This window comes from Acomys minous (assembly GCF_964271855.1).
Source record: "Acomys minous genome assembly, chromosome: 14".
Taxonomy (NCBI): domain Eukaryota; kingdom Metazoa; phylum Chordata; class Mammalia; order Rodentia; family Muridae; genus Acomys; species Acomys minous.
The window spans coordinates 82,375,326-82,398,158 of NC_140496.1; the positions used below are offsets into that span (position 1 = coordinate 82,375,326).

The 22,833-nt window shown below is 41.7% G+C and overlaps 1 protein-coding gene across 47 annotated transcripts in view; it reads right to left on the bottom strand.

Moving 5' to 3' along the window:
- ANK2 (ankyrin 2) overlaps positions 1–22,833 on the bottom strand; it is a 574,434-nt gene that overhangs the window by 18,783 nt on the left and 532,818 nt on the right. For 29 of the 47 annotated variants that reach the window (XM_084755428.1, XM_084755438.1, XM_084755444.1 and 26 more), the window contains 8 exons: positions 20,540–20,751; positions 19,833–20,037; positions 17,984–18,080; positions 16,687–16,915; positions 15,852–15,977; positions 14,055–14,177; positions 11,811–11,843; positions 10,001–10,022 (listed from right to left, as the gene is read on the bottom strand). In XM_084755428.1, coding sequence (XP_084611554.1) covers positions 10,001–10,022; positions 11,811–11,843; positions 14,055–14,177; positions 15,852–15,977; positions 16,687–16,915; positions 17,984–18,080; positions 19,833–20,037; positions 20,540–20,751 — 1,047 coding nt within the window. Of the gene's footprint in view, positions 1–1,079; positions 7,287–10,000; positions 10,023–11,810; positions 11,844–14,054; positions 14,178–15,851; positions 15,978–16,686; positions 16,916–17,983; positions 18,081–19,832; positions 20,038–20,539; positions 20,752–22,833 lie in introns of all 47 variants that reach the window. The other 18 variants (XM_084755448.1, XM_084755450.1, XM_084755414.1 and 15 more) reach the window with 1 other exon arrangement.

A 22,833-nucleotide genomic window follows, 5' to 3' on the forward strand; every position in this document is an offset into this window, starting at 1 on the left:
CTACTAATAATGCCTGTGGAGGTGTCAGTCACCAACAGATCCTGACTGAGAGGAAGCACTAACTATTATCTTAAACCTGGATGTATTCGTGGCCAGGAACAGCACTGTCCCAATGACCGTGAAAGAAGACAGGATAAAGGCATTTGTATTTTTCAATACCGTGATGGTGCGATATTTTCGTCTGAGGCAATGCTTCTGGCTGCTTGGTCCTGAGGAAACTCACATAGTGCTCACTCACAAATTAGAATTCATCCAGTCCCCTCCTAACGACTGGGAACCGATGGAAGCACGGGAGATTTTATGTCACCCTTGTTTAGGAATAAGTCTTCATTTAGAGATAGTGGAAGCCGGCAGGTTACCTCTCAAAGCCACCATGGTTTCCTTTTACTTTTTTACAGAGCCATCATTCCCTCACATCGTGCAAAGTTTGAGATTTTGTTGTCTGCTGAATCACATCCGAACACGTTCACTGTCCATCTACTTCATAAATGGAAAGTGGATTTTTTACATCGGGTTTGTCTGGCGAATTTGGTTATAATGGGTGTCTGAAAGCCGACCTCGCCAAATTGAAAAAACAGACCCACAGTCATTAGAATTTCAGGATGTGAGTGATAATTTCAAGTAAAGCGCTTCCTAACCATGACAAAATCGAATGCGCCAATTATTCAAAGTACATAAAAACAAGAAATTAGAACAAGGAATCCTTGTGGTGTGAAGCCCATATGTTCACGTGTGGAACATATGGAACTCGAGGCTAAGACTGAAACTTCAGAACAACAAAACTCAAAGCTGGTATGGCTTTACGTGCAGCAGCTAAGGAAAGGCAAGGTCCCCCGTTGCTTGGTTATGTTTATGTTTTTGATAAGCATTCTCATTACTCAATCTTGAGATTGTTTCATAGACAAGAGTATACAGAAAAAGCACAAAACACAAAGGGCTTACACAAACACATTAACCACTACAGAAAGCTTAAAGAAAATAAGACACAAATCACAAAATAAAACAAACATTACAAAAATAAAACCTCCATCAAATTTATGACATGCGTAGCACAGGGAATCCCAGTGGCTGGCAAATACCTTCAGCTCGGCAATGGCCATTTTCATCAGGGATGCGTTCAATCATAGTCTCAATGGACTCATCCCAAATTGGCCTTGTGTCAAAGATGTCCTCAGGAACTGAGTGCTCAGTCTCAACAGGTGGCAGATTCTCAATGACTGACACTTCCAGGGCACTACTACTTTCATCATCTGAGGGTGGTTCCTGCTCCCTTTCTGACTGTGTGAGCCTGTCCACTAACTTGGAAGCCTCATCACTAATCTCCTCAAAGAACTCTATGGAGTTCCTGTAAAGGTCAAAGAAGTGCTCCCTACTCTCTTTTGTGGGGCTCATGCCTGCCCTGCTGGAAGACGGGGTGCTTCTGCTCTTTACGGGCAGCCGGGATGCAAGTGGCTTTGGTTTTGTGCTCCCTTCTTCTGACTCAGACTCAAACCCCTCTGCCCTCTCCCTGCTCTCTGTCTCTGTCTCAATGTAACTTCTGGCTTTTACTGGGCATTTGGTCTTAGCATCTAGGGCACTGGCATCGGATTCAGATTTGCTTCTACCATCTGGTGCCCTGCTTAGCATGTCTTGTCCCTGGGGAACAGCTGTCTTCTGGAGAGAGATATCTGGATGGGAGAGCTGCCACTCAGTTCTTTGGGCGGGTGCTTTGACGGGGATTTTGGACTTTGGTTTTGCTTCCTCCTCCTTACTTTCCTCATCCAGACCAGATGGGAAATCATCAGAAAATGCACTCTCGTCCTCTGCAGATGGAGGTGTTGGGACTGAAGTAGGAAGAGTCCCTACAGAAGATTTGGATTTGCTTTCATCAGAAGGCACATTTTCCATGGGTGCAGTAGGGATCTCAATCACAGACCTCTGTTCCTCTGGAGAAGAGTCTGGGGACTCATCATCCCGCTCTGAGTAAACAGACCTAGTGACTGTGGAAAAGTCCAACTGAGCAACAGGCCCAGGGAAGGTTGGACGTGATATCTGCTTCGTGGTGCTTGGAGAAGGTACATCACTCGATTGCACAGTGAGGGGTTCCTCGTCCACTGTGGAGACAGCCTCTTTTGCAAGTGCTTCCGTGGAAGCTGAAATCATCTGTTGGGAATCAAGGTTAGCATCTGAGGCAGGTGATTCCTCTATTTCCTCACTCACGTCATCAGGAAGTAATTCTCCCTCATCGTCCATTGCTTCTTTGGATTCGGAGCATTCCAATGACTCACTTGTTGTCTCCATCTGTGAAGGCTCAGCCCCAGTGGTCCCTTCCTTCAAGTCTTCAGAGATAGTCTCTTCATTGGATTCTTGACCGATTTGGAAAAAGTGCAAACTTTCATCTGCATAGGACCTTTTGGTCATATCAATAGCACCGCTTCGGGTCATCTCAAACAATTTTCCTTCCTGAAAAAGGAATGGATTCTGTTCACTTGTTGGGGTCCCCTCTTCAGTTGGGGTCCTAGCAGGAGTGGTATCAGGAGTGGTACCCTGTGACTGTCTGTCTACCATCAACCCAAATATCTTCTGTTCTTCCTCCTTCACTCGGGCCTCAAAGGCTTCATCATCTTCACGGATTTCACTCCAGGAGTCAGAATCCACATCCGTTCTTGTGATGATGACTTTGCTCACTTGCTGTCCAGTGATTGCTGGGGTGTTCGGTGCAGTGTGTGCTGCAGACAAGGAAGGCCTATCCGACTGCATTCCCCACAAGGTACTTTTTTGTTCGGTTTCAGTTTCTAGGTCGTGCCTCTCACAATTAGAATCTTCCCTATTGCAGGAGTTTGTCACTATGACATCCTCGGCAGAGGATCTGATGACAACAGAATACACTTCAGGTGAACGGACAACTGTGGCGTGACAGGTATCTGTTTGGATTTCGTTGTCCTCACAAGAGAAAAATGAGGAGGAAGGGACGTTTTCATAAGGGCTGGTGATCTGAGGATCAGAATTTTCATCAGTCGCAGGTAAATCAGACAATGGAACGTCCATGGCCAACCTATCTGTGTGAGTTGGAGTAGATGAATCTTGAGGGGGACAGTCCTCTGACGTGCTCTCTAAAGTCTGGTCAGTTATTGTGACCTCTGCTTTTACAGGGGAGGATGGGGAGGGCATGTCTTTCTCTGATTCCTTTCCTTCAGCTACAACACAATGCGACCAAGAGGACAAGGAAGAGCTCTCACTTGGAAAATCTGCTCGTGTAGAGTCCACTCCAGGAGGATCAAGCTCTTTTCCTTCTGGGTCATTTTCACCAGTATCCTGGAGAGCTAGTGACTCTTCGTCAATGGGCATCTGCTCCCCAACACCATTACATACTGAACTCTGAACTCCTAGGGAGTCAAGGGTAGCCGAGTTGCTAGGACTCACTGCCTCACAGCCATGGCCATCACAGGTTTCTGACTGATTAACGGCTGGGTTCAGGTCATCATTATAAGACATCTCGGGACCATCAGTAGAACGAGTCTGAGTAGTCTGACTGTCTTCAGCTGAATCACAACCTTTGTCTTCTTCTGAATTACCTGGCTCTTCGTGACTCTCCTCATTCATTTTGAACGTGTATTGTTTGGAAACTATAGGCTGGAACTGCACTTCTTCAGGGCTGGAATTAGAGTCTATGCTGGATGGGAGGGGAGATGGAGGTTGTACTCGAATAACTGGCTCCGTCAGAAGTCCTGAGTCAGTACCTTTACTCAGTTGTGTCAGCTCAGGTTCACTTTCAGAGGAGGAAGAAGCCTTTCTGCTCTCCGAAGTCACCAGGACAGGGACCTCGCTGTCATCACCCACACTCCCCACTGGCTTCTGTTCTTCCACTTCTGTTGGGCAGTCAGCGTCAGGGTCCGAGGCTGAAGAGGATCCATCCTGCCGGGGCTCTTTTTTGTAATCCCTTTTCTGCTTGGCTTCCTGCTCAAGCTCGTCAAACGTTTTAATTTTGGTTACCATTTTGAACATTTCCTCTTCCGGTGTGAACCTCTTTCTCTCCCCATTTTCAGAGTCATCCTCTTCTGCACACTCGTGAATCACAGCTGGTTTGGGTGTACTGGGATCTGAAGGTTTGGGTGTGACCTCATAGCTAACTTCTTCAGAGCTGGGAGTGTCAGGGGAGAGGGGGCTTTTCCCTGAGCTCTCCATGAGTGATGTCTGCTCTAAGCTGTCGTCCTCAGCACTGCCATCGGGGTCTCGGAGCAGCCGAGAACGCACGGAAGCCACCTCGGTGACAAGATCGGTTTTGGCAATGGCTGCAGGGAGAGGAAAGTGACTTGGGAGAATTCCTGCCTTCATTTTCGGCTCAACTGGGCTGCTTTCAAGGGAGTCCCTGCAAGGGGACTCTTTCAGGGGACTTGGTTCCAAAGAATCAGGAGTTTTGTGTGAGGAGTTATCTTCTAGCACAGGGCTGGCTTCCAGAGAGTCTTTGTGGCTGACTGCTAATGATTCATCGGCCATCGGGCTGAGGACCTCACTATCCCGGCTAGGGAGGGGAAGTTCTAGCCCTTGGGGACTTCTGATGACACCCTGGGGCTTTGGTTCTGTTGCCTCCACCGTCTTCACAGAAGTATCAGATGGTGATGAGGCTTTTGCTACCTCTGAGGGAGTTAAGGATTCCTGAGTTTCACCTTCTGGTTGTGTTTTATTAGCTGAACTAACCAACGGGAGCTGCCTTTCATCACAGGACCCTTTCTCGGTAAACGCCTGGCATGTTTCCTTTGCTAACGATACACTGTGGCTGCCAGGGCAGCCATCTTGTTTGGAGCATGCATCTTTGGGAGCGTCTTGGTCTTGGGTGACCTCTTTCTGAAAATGCTCCATAGAGGGCTCTGAAACCCCAGTGACCCCAGCACCTTCTGAATGATCAGGAGTGTCTTTAGTTACAGGAAGCTCATTTTCTGAATGAACTTCTTCTATGGGTGTTTCTAATTTGGTGGTTTCCTTGGTCTCTCCAATTTGTTCCTCACTTTTCTTTGGTGAAAAAGAAAGACTCTCTGGGCTTGTCTCAGGAGTTTCTGCAAGGCCCTCATGCTTGTAGCTCTCTTCTGAACTGATCTGGGGGGTGCCTTCCATGAGGCTGCCACAAGGCGAGCCTGCTACCACGTCCTGTTTCAGGCTTTCAGAGCTGTCACCTAAAGCACCACTTTGTAAAGACAGAGCAGGAAGGAACTCGTCCTTCATGTAATCGAGTGGGAACGTTGTGTTGAACGGACTCGTGATCACCTGGTCTAAGTGAATCTGAGCCTTTTCTGTCTCCTCAGTGAGGCGGAACTGCTGGTATTTGTCATTGTCTTCTAACTCTTGCTTGATGACGGCAGAAAAGTCAGTGGAGGTTTTCCTGTCTGGGCTGATCTGGAGATCCATGTCTCCCTGCTCATCTGCCATCTTTTCTTGGGGGATCTCACTCCCCCGATGACTTTCTTCTGTCACCACTGATGGGACTGCCTCGGGTGTTTTAATGATGGGGGTTTTCTCAAACTTTTCTCTAACTGGATCTTCCATCCTGAGCCCAACGGTGATAGTGGAAGATCGGAACCGTCTGGATTCCATAACTCCTGTCACCTGAAACCTCTGGCTACGCTTGGCTGTCTGGTTTTCTACTCTGTGGGTTTCTCTCTGTGTTGCTGTATGCCCCTTTTCTTTGTCTACCCGACCTTTACTTTTGTCTTGTGACTGCTTTTGCTTTACTGATTTGTGCTCAAAGAGCCCTGTTTTGTGTTTGGATGGGTCCTGACCTGACTGGAATGCTTTCATCAACTCCCGGACAGACATAGTTTCCTCAATTCTTTCTGTTTTGGAGGTGGGAGATACAGGCGGCTGCTTTTCTGTCTTGCCAGGTGACACAGGCAGGTGCTTTTCACTTCGTCCAGTGGCAGAAGCAGGCGCCTGCTTCTCCGAGGTTCTCGCAGAAGGTGAAACGGGCAGGCGTTTTTCTGTTCTCCCAGGTGACACTGGAGGATGCTTCTCTGTTCTTCCAGATGACGGTGCTGATGGACGTTTGTCTGTTTTGCCCGATGGTGACACAGGTGTGTGTCGTTCTGTTTTTACAGACGACACAGGGGAATGTCTTTCATTTTTGGTCGAGGGAGAACCAGGTGAATGCTTCTCGGGTTTACCCGACGATACTGGTGAATGGCGTTCTGGTTTTGCCGAGGGCGACACAGGTGAGTGTTTCTCAGTTTTGCTTGATGGTGACACTGGTGAGGGCCTTTCAGTTTTTGCAGAGGAAGAAAGGGAAGAGTGTCCTGTTTTAGAGGAAGGTGATGACTTTGAAGAGGGCGACACGGCTGGGTGTGTCCTGGGCGTGGTCTTTTTTGGCACATCCTCTTTGCCTTTGACTCTGACTGGCAGCTTGCTTCGACCTTTCTGTTCATCTTCTACTCGCTTCTGAAGGGCCTTCACTTTGTCCTTTATGGAACCAATAGGGGTCTCTTCTATCAGAGGAGAAGTTGCCTTGGCAGTGGGAAGAGGCTCAGGGGCCAGGCCTCGGTCTTCATCTACTGACTCCTCCGAACTACCTTTCTTAAGGTCGGTCTTTTCTTCGCTGCCTTGGGAACTTTCCTCTTTTTGTTTCTGCTTGTCTTTTAGTTTCCTCCGTACTGGCTTCTTTATGGCCAGGCCTGGCTTGGGCTGTTTCTGGGAACTCTGTTCAGCTTTCCCTTTATTATTCTCAGAGCTTTTGCCGGGACCTGAAGCCTGACTTGTCTCCGCTGACTTTTCTTGAGCTGTTGTCGGCTTCTTTTCATGAGGATAGGTGTATGAGTTTAGGTCATCTGTAAGGTAGTTGACTAGCCCAGTGGAGTCCTTCTCTGCTTTGGCCTTGGTCTCCCTGTCTACTCTGACCTCTACACATGGATGTTCAGTTATTTCTATGGGTGCATGTTGCTTGGCCTCTTGGATTTCCTCATCTCTGACAAGGACCCATTCCTCTTCTAGCTCCCGCTCGGACTGAGAACTCTGCACTCTGCCTTCATCCTTCATGCAGGTCCCACTTCTCAGGATTGCATTCACTTTCTCTAAGTCCTCTTTAACTCTCTCTACAATTTCAAAGGGTTCGCCTGGCTCTTCTTCAGCAGCCTTTGCCAACTCCTTCACTTTGATAGAACCTGCCTTATCAGACACATCTGTGGTCAAGATGGCCGTCATTTTGATCAAATCTTGTTTCATCTCAGAAACTTCAGAGAGCAAGTCCGGACTTGCTAAGACAGGAACTTCATTAACCAGGTGGCTTTTCAGGACAGATGTTTCTGTTGACTCTGTCTCATCATCTTTGATGTGAATGAAAAACATTGAAAGTAAAGTGGAAATCAAAAAAGATATCGGCAAATGTAATCAGGACCAAAACAAACACAGCGTCTTTTCCTGGTGGTGGGAGGGGCAACAGAATGGGCTGGGAATGGTGGATCCACAAGGTCTCAAGGAACAAGAGCAAAGCAAGGCTAACGGAAAAAATAACTGAAAAGGAAAATGAGCAGGAAATAACTTGCTTAATTTTCTCACTGTAGCACATTCATACATAAAACAAAGCTATCACAAATACTCAAGACATACAAAAAATCACAAATCAAAAAGAAGAGCGCAGTGAAATTATACAGAGGTATCTCAAGATTGTCTAGATATTACAGATCAATGTCAGAAAACAAAACAAAACAAAAACCATGGGGAAAAATATAAGGAAAAAAAAAAGCATTAGAAATTGCAGAAACTCGATTTCCTCTCCCCGAGAAAGCCAGTTAGGAGCAAATTCAGAATGGCGCCCAACTATGTCCATACATTTTCAATCCCATAGGTCTGGAATTCAGTCAGCATAGCCCTGCCACCATACATCTATGGCGGAAAGCACATCTGAATGAGCTGCGGACCGGCATTTCATCGAAGGGGAATCCACACCTAACGATGACACACATCTCATGCTAAGAGGCATGGCCCTTTCCTCAGATGGACCTCCTTGTACAGAGACATAATAGGCAGACCAAGGAGGAGGATAAATAAAAGGAAAGACAAAGGATGGAAACAACAGTTGTGGTTGAACGTATATGTGAGTCCAGAGTTAAAACTGTGATGCATGGCAACCCAAATTAGAGACAGTCACACAGGACACACGCACAGTTGATGTAAGCCAAGTTATTTCCATGCAAAGCAAAGGTGGAATAAAACTGCCGGGCAGGGAAAGCCTTGCAGAAAAGTGCGGGCAGGAGGGTGGTGAGAAATTAGAACAAAAATGCAAAATGTTACTGTGGTGAAGTGTATTCAGTTCCCTATGGGTCTGAGCATAAGGTGGTCTTCCCAGTACTTGGAAGTCACAGGTAGTCAGGCTTTTTAAGCACTAATGGAGAGGAAGAAATTCTCAGGGTTGGTTCATACAAAGATTTATGTTATGAATGTTGTGTAGGGATTGTCTTTAATTTTTCATTCCTACTAGCTTGTACATTGCAGTAAAGGAAGGGCCCATATAAGTCAACACAATGGCCCTAAAGAAGAAAAAGGGAGAGAAAACAAACGACTTTAAAAAAAACAACAATGATGGCAACAATATGTGGCATAAACAAAACTGCTTCCTCTGGAGAGAATATGTATTTGTTCAGAGGCTAGCACATGTGAACATACACATATACATGTATAATATATATAATATTAAAATAAAGATATGTTAATGCTGATTTGTTTAGTTATAGAAATTATTGAAGACATCAGAATAGCAGATAGTTTCGTCATGAATGAGGCGTAAACGTAAGGATGAGCCTCAGTTAAAACGATTCCACTAGGAAAGCAGTAAGTTACAATGTGCTAGGGCTTCCAAAGAGCATGCCTATATGTCATCAGCATGGTGTTCTCAGTGAGATCCCCTGTAAGTCCTGAATATTTTCATCCTTGGTCCCTAGTTGGTGGCTGCTTCCTGACGCTTAGAGGGTGTGGCCTTACTGAGGAAGAGTGTTACTAGGGGAGGGCAGGCATTGAGGTTTCCAACAGGCTGCCACTTCTGCTCTGACATCATGGACACCTAACCCTCCGGAGTTGTAAGGCCCAAGCACACACACTCTTCCATCTGTAGGCTGCTTTGGTCATAGCATTTTTATCACAGCAACAGAAAAGAAACTAATATCTCAGTTAGGGCAAAACGACCATGACACGTGGATCTGTGTTCTTTCCTTTCAGGAATATGGTTACCCTGGGATATGATGAATCAGAATAAACCTTAGTGGTTAATAAAATTACAGGTTAGAGTGTTCCTCTCAAGTGTTTATGATGTTAGTAGAATTATTCCAAACCTCAGGTGGATTCAGGCCTGGCTCATGTACTGGGTTTGGTTGAGGACTTTCAATTGTTGTTTAAACATAGCCACACAAGGGCAGACCGTGATCAATAGCTTCATCTGGGATACTTCATTTTTTGCATTCCTTGTTTTATTTCTTTCCTTGGAAATTTCCACAAAATTCTGTTAGATCTCACCTCAAGGCTTCATGGTACACTTCACCACAGTAAGAGTGGAAGGGATGGTGGGGTGTGTGTCAGGGGTGAGCGTCAGCTGAAAACCATTCGACAGTATCACCTCTGTAGGCACATCCTTCCAAATGAAAGGCTCTCTACAGAGATCACTGTGGATTTGCATGAACAGTAATACTGTCTTGTCAGTGCTTTAAAAAAATGAGGTAACAATATTATGCTAACAAATGGACAAAACAGTAGGGTAGCTTTCTAAACAGGCTTGACAGCAATGCCAGGGGTTACAGGGATGTCAAAAGAAAGTGAATGCTTAGATGAATCATCATTGCATTTATTGCTAATTAGCTCACAAAGTAGGTATATTTATGATTTAACTGGCCAAGCTGCTTTTATAAATATATATTAATGATTAATAAGAATTATATGAAAATATAATTATTATAGCGGTTAGTAATGGTAACTAGCTTGCAATTTAATTCATGCTTCTTTTCAATATAGCCAGCTTCCAAACAAACTCAAGTTTTATTTAAAATCTTACTTTTTTCTGACGTCATACCGATCTGAAAAAAAAAAACAGACAAATTCCGTGGTTACAAAACAGCTCTTGCTCAGAGTCCCTTATGGGCATTGTTAGATCCTATTAGTAACTTGATGTCACATGGGAGTGACATCACAAGCTAGAAGAAAGTCAGAGGCTCCAGCTATAGTTCTGTATGTATAAATAAACATATATTCATATGTCACTTCTAGATACTACAGGAAGAATATGCTTTTTTCTGAGAAGAAATGACCCCAACTGTGTCTGATGTAAGAAATGCATAGTAGGGAAGAGGTTATGAAAGAGGTGAGGTCAGTCTTAAGCAGTAAGAGACAATTTATTGGGAAAAAATCAAATGATGGCAAGGCATGCTGGGTGATAAATTTTAAAGAAGTCATTTCATAACAATAGTGAGCCAGTGCTCAAAAGATTATGCATATTTCCTTTAGGAAGAATAAGGACATCCTAAAAGTATTTCACAGAAAAAAAAATCTAATGGAAATAGTTCATTTGTAAACATAGCAAAGTTGGTTTCATAGTTTTTCTGTTTTTTGAAGGTGGGGAATAGGTGTCACATTTTAAGAGCTAGGGTGATAGAATCACTGAGCACAGGATGGAAACTGTCTGTGTGACAGTGACGCACACAAGGGAATGAGTGACCAGGCAAGCATCTTTTAATGGTGTGTGTGACGGTTTACGTCACCCCAATCTGTTCTGTAGTTTCCTATGACAGAGAAGGGAAGTGAGGGCAAGCCTCTGAACTAACGCTATGCATTTTAAGTTGATGTTTATAATAAGCATAGGTGTTTATTATAGTTTTCTTTGTATTTTCATATTTCAGTGTGTGAACATTATATTTTAAATGATAATATATTAAAAACATATGCGTTGAGACAATTAGTTTTAGAAACAGGAGTTGTTATATTAATGGGCAAATATGAGGAGTTTTGCAATGACTTCTTTCATTTCTGTTATCGTGCCAAGTGTTTTCAGATCTTTAAAAAGAAGACAAACACTTGCCTTAAAATTTGAAGTGGATATGACCCAGATATCTACTTTTTTTCAAGGTACCTTTTTAAGAATTTGTTTCCTATATCTGTGTGTAACTTCACACAAAAGATAGGAGAAAAACCAGTGCTGATGAGGTGTGTGAAACGCCAAGTTTCGTCAATATACTTTATGAGGAATACTCATTACCTATGTCATAATCTTGGAGTTTAATGAATGGTCTATGTGCTCCTGAAAGGTGGTTTGTCTTAGTGATTGTCAATCTTGGTTTTAGAACTATATTATACTCCTAAGAGTTGCTAACTTTAATTTATCTAAGCTACACATAAATTGCATATTAGAACTGAGAAGGTTCAAGAATGCATAAATACACCAATATACAGCAGGAATGGCCAGAGTGACGACCTTATGACAGGTGCAGCCTCAGAAAAACCTTGCTGCTATGAGGCTATGAGACCTATGGAGCACATCATTGTGTCTGATCACTGTTGTCATCAGGCATCCTCAGACTAGCTCTGAGTGTCACTGAGATACTGGGCAGGCCCGTAGGAAGTGGTAGAGAAATGCATCCTATTGCATAGAGGGCTAAAATAAATAAGGAAACCTTGTGGTTTTCTGAACACCATTCACAAGATGAAAAAAAAAAACCACAGCATCAGAGAGGTTGACTATGAGTCTGCTTGTTTAAGTGCTAAGAATAGCTGCTGCCTACTTCTCTAAAATCAGAGGTCAACCATGTGCTCGTTATTAGTGGCTCCAGCAGTGACATAAACAGGAACAAGAGATGCGGTTGTAAAATTACCTCTTCCTCCTGCTCTTGATCTGACTCTGATTCCTTGATGCACCAAGATGCCATGAAAAGGGAGAAGAAAACATTTAGAAGAAAGAGTAGATATATCCAACCCAACGTACAAGCATCAAGGTAGGTACCCAGTACACTCAGAACTATTTTCTTAAATAATTTATAGAAAACAAAAAGTTAAAGAACATTGTTCAATGTTTATACAATCAATGAGACAAAAGGACCAAATGAAAAATATGCTGATTTCTGACCTGAGGTCACCAAACAGTATCAGAGCTTGATATTTAATGTGCCTGGTGGAACTGACTTACAGAAATGATGCTATCCCAGTTACTATGGACACTGAAAATGTCAAAAGCCATTAGTAAGCTTACGTTGAAGATGATTTCAATACTCAGGCAGTACACAGGTCTTATTATAATAAAGACCTACTACAATCTCAAGGATATCTTAAATACGCAATGTTTGGCATTTTATTCCCTTCATCATGAGTTACTAAAGGTAAAGCCATCCCTGACCAGCACAGCATTAATATCTCTTGGCTGATATTTCTTGGGTGGTTTATGTATTACAACATTCCAATTGTGGAATATTATTCATATTAAATGTGGAAAGAAATATTCAATTTATTTTTAATTATTTTTTTAAAGATTTATTTATTTATTTATTTATTTATTTAGTGTATGAATGCCCTAGCTGCATGTACACCTGCATCCAGAAGAGGGCATCAGATTCCATTATATGGTTGTGAGCCACCATGAGGTTGCTGGGAATTGAACTTAGGGTCTCTGGAAGAGCAGCTAATGCTCTTAACCATTGAGCCATCTCTCTAGGCCTCTTCTTTAGTTATTAAGAAGAACTGACAAGAGCAAACACATTCTAGGATCTGTCCTCTATGTAACTGATGTCTACGTCCAAGAATGAGTATTTAAACCAGTATGCACAGTGCTACCTGTGATGGGGTAAAAGCAAGACAGAGAATTCTTGACTTGGGATTGAAAGTTTTAAGTGTTTCTTTACTTCTCCTCCAGGTCTCAGCACCACTACTGGCTCCTTCCCAAGTGTGGAACAAACTGACCACTTGGCACAGCTATGCATAGGCTATGTCCTGCAGCTGGCTATTTTTAAATGGAATTAGTTTAGAGCAGAACAAAAAAATAAAACCCTTCAGAGTAAGATTTCCCACATCATTTAACCGATTCAGTTGCCTTCTTTGATACAGTCAAAGAATTATGCCATGGGGAAAGAGTTGGGAAGAAAGTAACATTAGGTATGCTTGAGTTAGGAATTAACAAGCCTCTTTCCAGTGGTGCATCAAGCGTACTCCTTCTGGAAAGAGGGTCTTTTTACACTGATCAGGTTAAATTAACTGAAAAATTAATTTAAAGTTCTTAAATTGTTAAAACAGGACAGGCTATGTGATGAACAGGAAATTACTTTAGCAAATGATAAGATAGCAAGAGTTTGCTCTGAACCTTTAAGTTGACAGTGCTTTGACTGGTCAGAAGCTAACACATTAACATCCTGGTGGAAGGAATGTACCATGTGGCCTCAGGAATGCGCAGAAGGACAGAAACAAGGAGAAGGACAAAGCCAGTCATTTTTCCTTAAAATTTAGTTCAAACCAAAGAACATGCATGGGCTGGGCCTAGGCCCACTACACATATATAGCAGATATGCAGCTTGGTCATCATGTGGGTCCCCTAACAATGGGCGTAGGGGTTGTCTCTGACTCTGCTGTCTGCCTTTGGAGCCCTTTCCCCTTGCTGGGATGCCTTGTCTGGCCTCAGTGGAAGAAGATGTGCTTGGCGCAGCTGCTACTTGATGTGCCAAGATGGCAGGCCTCCCCTGAAGGGGAGGGAGAAAAGGAGGAGGGGGTAGTGTGAGGCTGGGACAGAGAGGAGAAGAAAGAAGAAGCTGCCATCAGGCTGTAAAGTGATTAAATAAATAAATAAATAAATAAATAAATAAATAAATAAACCTAGTTCAAAAAGCATTAAAACTCAAGCTCCCTGCCACATCTAATATATAAAAATAAAAGCTCCTGACAAAGTGCATTAAATATTAAAAAAAGGTCCCACTTTTTTTTTTTTTTTTGCTTTTTTTACTGACATAGGAAAAAAAAATCACTTGATTGGATACTAGAAATGACCAGCCTATGTACTTGTTTTCAGTGTCTTTCATAAAGAAGCTGAAGCTAAAGATCTATGCTGCTTGAGAGCACGGCAGTAGATGTCACTATACCTTTGCATAAATTGGCAAGGTGATGTTTAAGTTGCAAATAGCTTGGTGCACCAGTCCTCTTGTGGATTTCGGTTCCTTCATAAATGATAGCCGCCCACAAGGTTCTTGAGTTGTGTCACGTACCTTGGACAAGAAAAAAAAATATATGTGCTTCATCCACATTTGACGTCAGGTGAGGTTTAATGGGGGGGGGGGGAACAATTTCAATTGGGGAACAATTAACGAGGGAACATAAAGCCCACAAAGTCTCGATGAGCTTCCCTTTTCTATTTTGGTGTCATCATTTACAATAACACTTTGAAAGTGTCTTCCCGGTATTTTTGTTTTATGAAGTATGAGTGAAAGAACTGTGGATTTTTTAAAGGTGGATCGGGATGGTCTGATATGTACACAGTGTGAAATGAAGCTAGCTAGGAGTCATGCTACCTCACACACATTGCTGCACTTAAAACTCCATTTGTTTGAGATGAGGACACCAGCTTCCTTTGGAACTCCAGCAAATTTCAGGTATAAAAAAATCACTAACTGTAGTTCCATTTCTATACATTAGCTTTTCAGAACTAATTTACATCTTAAAAACCTGTGGTAAAATATGCCTGCTATATAACTGTACGATTCTATTGTTTTTTGGGTGCCAGGAAGCATGTTCATAAAGTTGTGCAGTCACCACCATTTTCCAGAGCTTTCTATCCATGCAGACAGAAATGGGGCCCAATTTACTTTCCATTTCCTGTCCCTGGCAATCCCCATCTATTTTGTGTTTCCATGGATCTCCCTGCTTTGTAAAACGGACTCACATAGTATTTGCCTTGCGTTTTACTGACTTAGCACAAGGTCATTGCTGCATCAGGATTTCATTCCATTTTAACTGTGGTATTTGTGATAGGAAACATCTTGACCATTTTACGTGTATATTTCATTGGCATGAATACATGCACATTGCTGAACAACCATCACCACCTTCTAGCTGCATGCATAACTGCTACCTAAACTAAAAGTATTGAGCAATAATTTCTCTTCCCCTGCCCTTTTTTCCTAATAGCCACCCTCTTCCTTTCTATTTTTTACTCTCCTGGGTAATGCAGACTAACTGGAGCCCTTCAATAGCGGTGTCTCTATAATGTTGGTTGATGACAGTGCATCAAATCTATAGCTCTAACAAGAATGATTCCTTATTGTATTATGAGATTCTGAGTCTTTTGAGAAACTATCACAAAGAGGTGTCAGTGCTCATTTGGTTTCTACATTAGTGACATTCACGTACATTTTAAAAGATAAGTATGGGTATCTGAAAGGAAGGGCAGCGAAGAAAAGAGAGGACTGGGAGCTTCAGTCACTAGTAGAGTTACTGCCAATTAGTCACTAAGTGTGAGGCCCTAAGTTTAATTCCCAGCATAGACACACACACAAACACACACACACTCATAAACACACACCTGCACTCACACACACTCACAAACAGACACACACTCACACACATTCATAAACACACGCACTCAGACATTCACAAACACACACTCATACACACACACACACACACACACACACACACACACACACACGAAACAGTAGTTAATGTTATTACTTAGTAAATTGGTCGTAGTTTGTCCTCATCCCCTTATAAACGCGTCTTTATGGGTTAATTTGAACTTCAAAAAACTGTGTCCTTATTATAAACATTTGTAAAAATCACTGGAAATGTTTGAAAAGCACATGTTTTCAGTATGAAAGTAAATGAAAACAATCCTTATACTTGAATAAATACATAACTAATTTTTATTTTTATGTATGCATTACCTTGACAAAGAGAGGAAGTCTGTTTTCTTTGAAGGCAAAAAAACTGAATATATGATGTTGACCACTCTTGGTTAGTGGTACCAGGTTGCCAAAACAATCAACATAAATAGGCTTTCCTTCTAATACCTAAAAGGAAACAGAAAACCAACGTGGAATAAGATAGCTACAATCTCTTTTATGTCATTTATACAGACGAGTAGTAGGGGCACTTGGAACCTTCGGTTCTTAAAATACACGTAGGACAATATTCACACTGCTGACTGACATCTGACATATATATGACGAAACATGTGCCACCATTCCTTCTTGCTAATGTCTTCAATTGGATGGTAATATTAATTTTCTCACTTTTAATGCTGTATTATGATACCCACAAAACTAAATATATATCTAATACTTAAATATAAACTTGGAATTGGGTAACTTTTGATATCATAGTGAGGCAGAACACAGAACTTCAGTATATAAACATCTACAATGATGGGAAATTCTTAACAAAAAAAATTAATGTAGAAAAGTATTTAAACAAGTCTTTAAACAAAATGAAATACTTTAAAACATCTAAACTGCTATAGTTAGCACAAATTCATAGTTACATATGTACTCTGAGTTTATCAATAGCTTGCAGTTTTTATTTCCATTACAGGAATCCTACATATAGAGACTATCTATTTATGGTACAAATTGTCAGAAAAATATCAGATTTTGGACCTTGACTTTCAACTCATAGAAACGCAGAGTGGTCTCTCTTTTGTTGAGCAAACCTTCTTTCTATGTCTGGTCCATGAGTGACCTGATAGTGAAGGCTCACGATGCAGCATGTCTATAGTCTTACCTCCACATCCCTGCTCCTGGCCACCTCAGAAAAGTTTTCTTGTTGTTCAAGGGTCTTATCTACTTTATCATCTGTCATACAGAAGCACCGCAACCTGGCTTCAATGGGGTCATGTGATTTGGCAAACACAACAAATTTGGCCATGTATGGCACACAGATAATTTCTCTATACACTTGTGATGCAAAGGAAACAGATTCCTGAATCTGTCGACAGTCTATCAGCCAGAACCTACAAAAAGAAAGAAACCCAGTCATCTAACGTTGAAAGTATGCCACTTGGGAAAAATTCAATTCCTCCAATATGATCAATATAGTCATCAAATGTCTGGAGGTATCAAGATGGAGAGATAGATGAGATACTTAAGATCAACTATGAAGGGTGAAAATGCTCAATGTACAAGAGACACTTACAAGGAAAAGTCCTTGGGTAACAGGAATATCTGTATACCATGCATTGTGAATATATCCAAGAGAAGTTATACCCCCCCAAAGCAAATAAAAACAAAAAGATTAATAAAATATTCTAGTTGTGTTTCTTTTTTCTTTTTTTCTTTTTTTTAGAAACTCTTCTTTATAACCGTCTCTTGACATTCACATTGATAGCTCTTGAAATTGTTGGTAACAGAAGTTCAGTATCAGACACTAATGATGTAGATTTCTTTGACTGAGTCTATTGTCCTCAATTCTTCTCCTATTCCTTTCCCACTCGTTTAATCTTCTGAAGCTTTCAACATCAAGTCCTCATTGCGTCCTTCAATGGCTGCCACCAGAAATTTGAAGATGTTTACCCACCCACTAAAGACATACACCTGGGAGCTAAGATTAGAATTCAATTACAGTATGCAAGGGAAGTAACAAGATACCTCCAGCCTCTTAATGTGTTCGGGTGCATAACACACTGTAACTACCTAGTCACTAAGCAAGCTACACTGCACTGTGAGTTTTGGTTTCCTATTGAAAAGCAACTCTTCATACTGTTTTGTTGATAACAGGAAACTTCTCATTCCCTGGGAATTAGAAACATCAGCCGTGGCTGCCAAAGCTAACATCAGAATCGTACAACCAAACCAGAGAGTCACTTATTTTTCATCAATTCTAATCTGACTGTCAGGACTTGGCTGTTGTAGTGTTGCTATTCATGTCAAAGTAAATGTAGAACTTATTTAAAATTAAACAACAACAAAAATCCCTTTAAAAGAATTAAGATACAACATCAAACAACAAAAAAGAAAGAATCTCTTTGGGGAGGAAGAAAGAAATAGCAGTGTCTGGGCTTTTCTGTGCTGCACACACATACCTGGCAGACACATTCGTTGTAAAGGAAACACATTCATTGACAAATGTTAGTGGCGTAGTTCCTGTGATGTCTTCCCACTGTGCGGGTGTGGTTCCACCTGAAATAGCACAATTGTGGAAGATAATTGGGCAGAATTCCAGACACCAGATTGCAAATAAAGTCTCTGTGGTTCTTACTGTGCATCTGTGTAATCCCTCCATTCCACAAAAGAACAAACACAATGAAAATAAAATGGGGTACACATTAGGCAATGGGATACACATTAGTGGTAGAGCATTTGCCTAATGTGTACATAGCCCATGTTCGACCCTCACTACCAAAACAAAACAAAACAAAAACAAAAACAAAAAACAAACAAACAAAAAAAAGCAAAACAAGTTTCAGAGTTGAGGATATGTAGCTCAGGAATAAAGTACTTGCCTTGCCTAGTAAACAACATGCTCTGGGTTCAACCAGCACCACAAACAAAAATAAACAAATTAATTAATTAGTTGATTAAATTAAGATGAGAAAGGACAGACTATCATAAATCAAATATCAAAAAATCATAAATCAAAGCTACATACTAAAACATGACTCTTTAAAAAAGCAAATATCACCTCAAGATAAACTAAATTTAAGGGAAACTATTGGAATGTCTGTTTACTAGCAACATAGGCTTCTGGGAGAGAAAAAAAAATCATTGTTTTTATCCAATATTTGACCCTGCGTGCTACAGGATGTGTCCACTGAGGTAATAGTGGCAAGGCTGTTGTGTGTGTGGTGGGGGAGGTGGGGGGGGGAGTAACCAACTACTGTCTTGGGTGTCTTAGAGTCCTGCTCCACAGGAGAAAATTCATGTATAGAACCCTAAACATGGTCCAAATCTACGGTTAAAGAAGCCAGAATCACTAGGGGGTAAATATTGTTGTTTTGCTAACTAGTCATATTGTCAAATTGCCTTCTAAAGTATTATGTTTGTATCATCCAAAGATGGAAAACTTGGTCAGACAAGCTCCTTACTGATGTAATTAGTGGCTAATAAAGAGATGCACAGCTGCTTAAAGAGCTGAGCTCAGGCACCTGCTCGGTTGTTCCCACGAACAGTGGTTGTACATGCGTATCACCCTGCTCGATCCTTGAGACTCAGAGAGTATTGTGGAAGAGGAGCGGGGAAAAGAAAAAAGTCAGAGGATAGGGAGGAATGCTGTGAAATGCTACCTACTAGACATGGGCTTTGGATGGGTCAACTCACAGAGCTGGGTCACCTGTACAAGATCACCATAAGATTAACACAGGAAAGTTCCTGCACAGATAGGGAGGAGTAGGCAAGGCAGTCCCCCATAAATGAGGGGCTACTGGCTGTTGATGTCTTCTGGGGAAAAGAAAGGGTCACTTTTCTTTGAGTGGGTAGTCCCTGGTAGGTCAGATTGCCCATGACCATGTACTAGTGGATGGCTTTATACTATGCATATAAAGGCAGAACTAGTTACTTAGTGGGTTAAAAATAAAAACATTTATTTTAAAAAATGATTATGCATAGAAAGGATGTAATAGTTTGGCCTACAAACAATGTTTAGTGAATATCTCTTTTTTTTTCATCCTTTGTTCACCTAGTTAATTTAAAAATGCTTTCCCCGGATTAATGTCTCTAATCTCACAGCTTTTTGATACAGGGTCTTGTTATGTTGTCCAGACAGGCCTTGAACTCACAATCCTCTTTCCTCCGCCTTCCAAATACCGGGATTACAGGCATTCACTTACATTCTCACCTTCCACAGCTACTTATGGTAAAAGCAATTTAATTTTGTTGCTATTATTTAAGTATCTTCTTCTAGAATCGTCTACGATGTTGTCACATATGGCCCACCTGTTATGCTGCATAGTAATCTTAAGGTTGGTGCGTCTCCCCCAAAACCATTCAGCATGACATCACTTGAAGCTTTGGGGACAGGAATCGTCATGGTGATAGGCTTATGGAATTTTCTCCTCCGGGGTTCCAAGGTGACTATCGGGCTGAAGGTTGCTTTGTTGCCTAGGATCTTCTTCACCAACTCACTGTGCATAGGTTGAGCCTTTCAAGATAGGAAAAACCATTAAACTATGTAGTACTATGTCAAATATCATATCAAAATGAACTGTTTATCTCACAAATGAATTTGATGGGTTTCAAATGTGGCAGCTGTAGGTTTAGTGCAATTAAGCACTCACTATAAAACATTTATTACTGCTTGATTGATTGTGTGTTAGAAGTGTGTGGAGGTGAGTGCATGCTACAGCATACATATGCAGGTCAAAAGACCACCTGAGGAAGTCATGCCTCATCTTCCAACATGTAGATTTCTGGAATCGATCTCGGGTAGTCAGTCGACTTAGCAACAAACTCCTCCACCAGCCGACTCATCTCACCTGCACCACCCTCAAAATTTTGTGAGGTCTTTGGTCTCTCGTGTTAGTCTTGGTTCACTCGGGAAAACTTTATTTGGGTGACATTTCAACACTCGTTTGAAAAGCTAATTGTAAGGATGGCAATAAAACCCCACAGTATCATCTGCATCCTACATGGACGTGACGTACCTGCAGGCCTACACGGATGCGCTTGGTAAGTGCACCTTCTGGGAAAACAGCTTGCACCTGTGACACCACTGTGCTGCTCAGCACTCCGCCCTCTGGCCCAATCAGGTTGCTGTCCTGTTTGATGCGTGACACCACCGCAAAGTATTGTGGGAAGTCACGAGTGATGATGCGGCAGATTCGTTTCTTTTCCAGGTCTTCCGGGCTGTCTAGCACTGAAACAAGAAATGATCCATCCCCATAGAGCAAATGACTCCTCAGGAACATATTCTAGTAGACTCACGGGCACAGTTAATAGTGAACATGGAAAGCAACAAAGCTCTCTTGTAGTTAAAACACAAGGCTGCCCTGACACCAAATAGACAAATACTGCGGTCTTTCCTCAGCTGTCAGCAGTTTACAAAGACACTTTGGGGGGGAAAAAAAACCAGGCCTTTCCAGAGCACAGTAAAAGAAGTGCTCCTCTGGCCAGAAGCGTCCATGAAGGGCTGTCTCTGAGAGTGTTTGAGGGCAAACCTGTAGTGGAAAGGAACGTGTTCTAGTCTTGGTTCCTGTGATGGAGAGAACGCTGCCTTTGAACTCCTTTGCTTTAGAGATTTCAAAGTTAGCTCAATGACCAGTTATTATAGTTTTAAGAAATTATGAGGCACCAGAGTATGTGTGAAAGTCATACCCTACTCTCCACTCAGCTGTGAAGAATGTCCCGTACATTGGCTAGATCTGGGTACTCTAGTGCCTCAGAGAAAGGATAGTAGGCTACCAAGAAGAGACTTAATACCCTATGAGCATATAAAGGGGGAGGAAGTCCCCCTCAGTCACAGTCATAGGGGAGGGGAATAAGGGGAAAATGGGAGAGAGGGAGGAATGGGAGGATACAAGGGATGGGATAACCACTGAGATGTAATAAGAATAAATTAATAAAATTAAATTAAAAAAAAAAGAAATTATATGGTCCTTTGGGGCTCGGGGGAGTAGTCTAATAATAAACTCTGCAGTGAGTGGGTAAAGTTTCTGTTTGTGTATTCTGTCCTGTGATGTGGTTTGTGCCTGTGATTGATGTTAGTGGTGACATCAGGGTTTCAATATTCCTCTGATGGCAATGACTTACCAAATACGCTACCTAACAGCACAAGATGGGATCGGAGACTCTACAAATTGCTCTAGTGTAGGTATTTTGAACAGTACAGGAAATTTAACTGATTTAAAATAGAGAAAATCTGTACTAAATATGCCAGTAAAAATTTAAAAACTGTAGAAAGTTGCTTAATCTTAGAAATTGTTTACAATTAGCTATAAAGTAAAACCTCACTGATTGTGCGGCATGACTAGATAGTAAAAGGTGGCAGTCCTTGAGTCTGATCATAGACAGTGGAAGAGTGACACACTGGCCAATACTAGCAGAAATCTATAGAACAATATATTTCTAAATGCAAATATAACAAAATTATTTTTTTTACTTTAAAGTGAATTTATTGTATGTGCCAAATGTTTTAAGAGTGGGTTTTCATCCAAGGGCAAGACACTAATATGCATGCAGTGTCAATGACAGGTGACCACTTGGAAGAAAATGCCTAAAACCTAAGGACCTGGGTGTTGTCATCTTCACTGACAAGAATTCTGCTTTTTTTTTTACCTTGCTTTGAAGAAATTGACCTACATACTAGACAATGTACTGTCTCTCTTGTAAGCCTGGCCTTTATTCTTATTCAATCCTAAGAGGATCAGAAAGAGATATGGAAGAAGCTGTGGGCAGGCTGTTTTTCACAGAGAAACTTGGCTTATGGCTGTGCTTTGCCCTCAGGTGTCTAGCCCTAGACAAACGTGGCATGCTCCTGGATATGAGGTAAGGGATTTATTCTGGTTTTGCAGTTACGTGAAGTGGCATGCACCTTGCATTAGGGGTAGGAATTCTCCTCTATGCAATTTATGGGGTCTAAGGATGACCCTCCTCCCTCCAGGCAAACAGCTTTTTTTCAACTTATGGCTAAATGGCTTGAAGAGGTTTGGGAATTACAGAGATTAAAGTTCTCAATTAAAAATGAAATTACAAAGGAAAATATGTATGTTTGATATGTCTGCCTACAATTCAGTCTTCGCTAAGGCTCCAAATGAGTGACTGAATGGAATTAGCATTCCTGTTTCTTTAATAATAGAAAGCGTAAAAGGAAAACATTATTTCATAAGATAGTACTTATACACAGAATAAGCCTCTCAGCAGAATATCTCAGTACTTAAAAAATAGTTTCTTATACATCTAGTTTTTCAAACTTGGTATTTAGATTTTCACAAGATGGCCC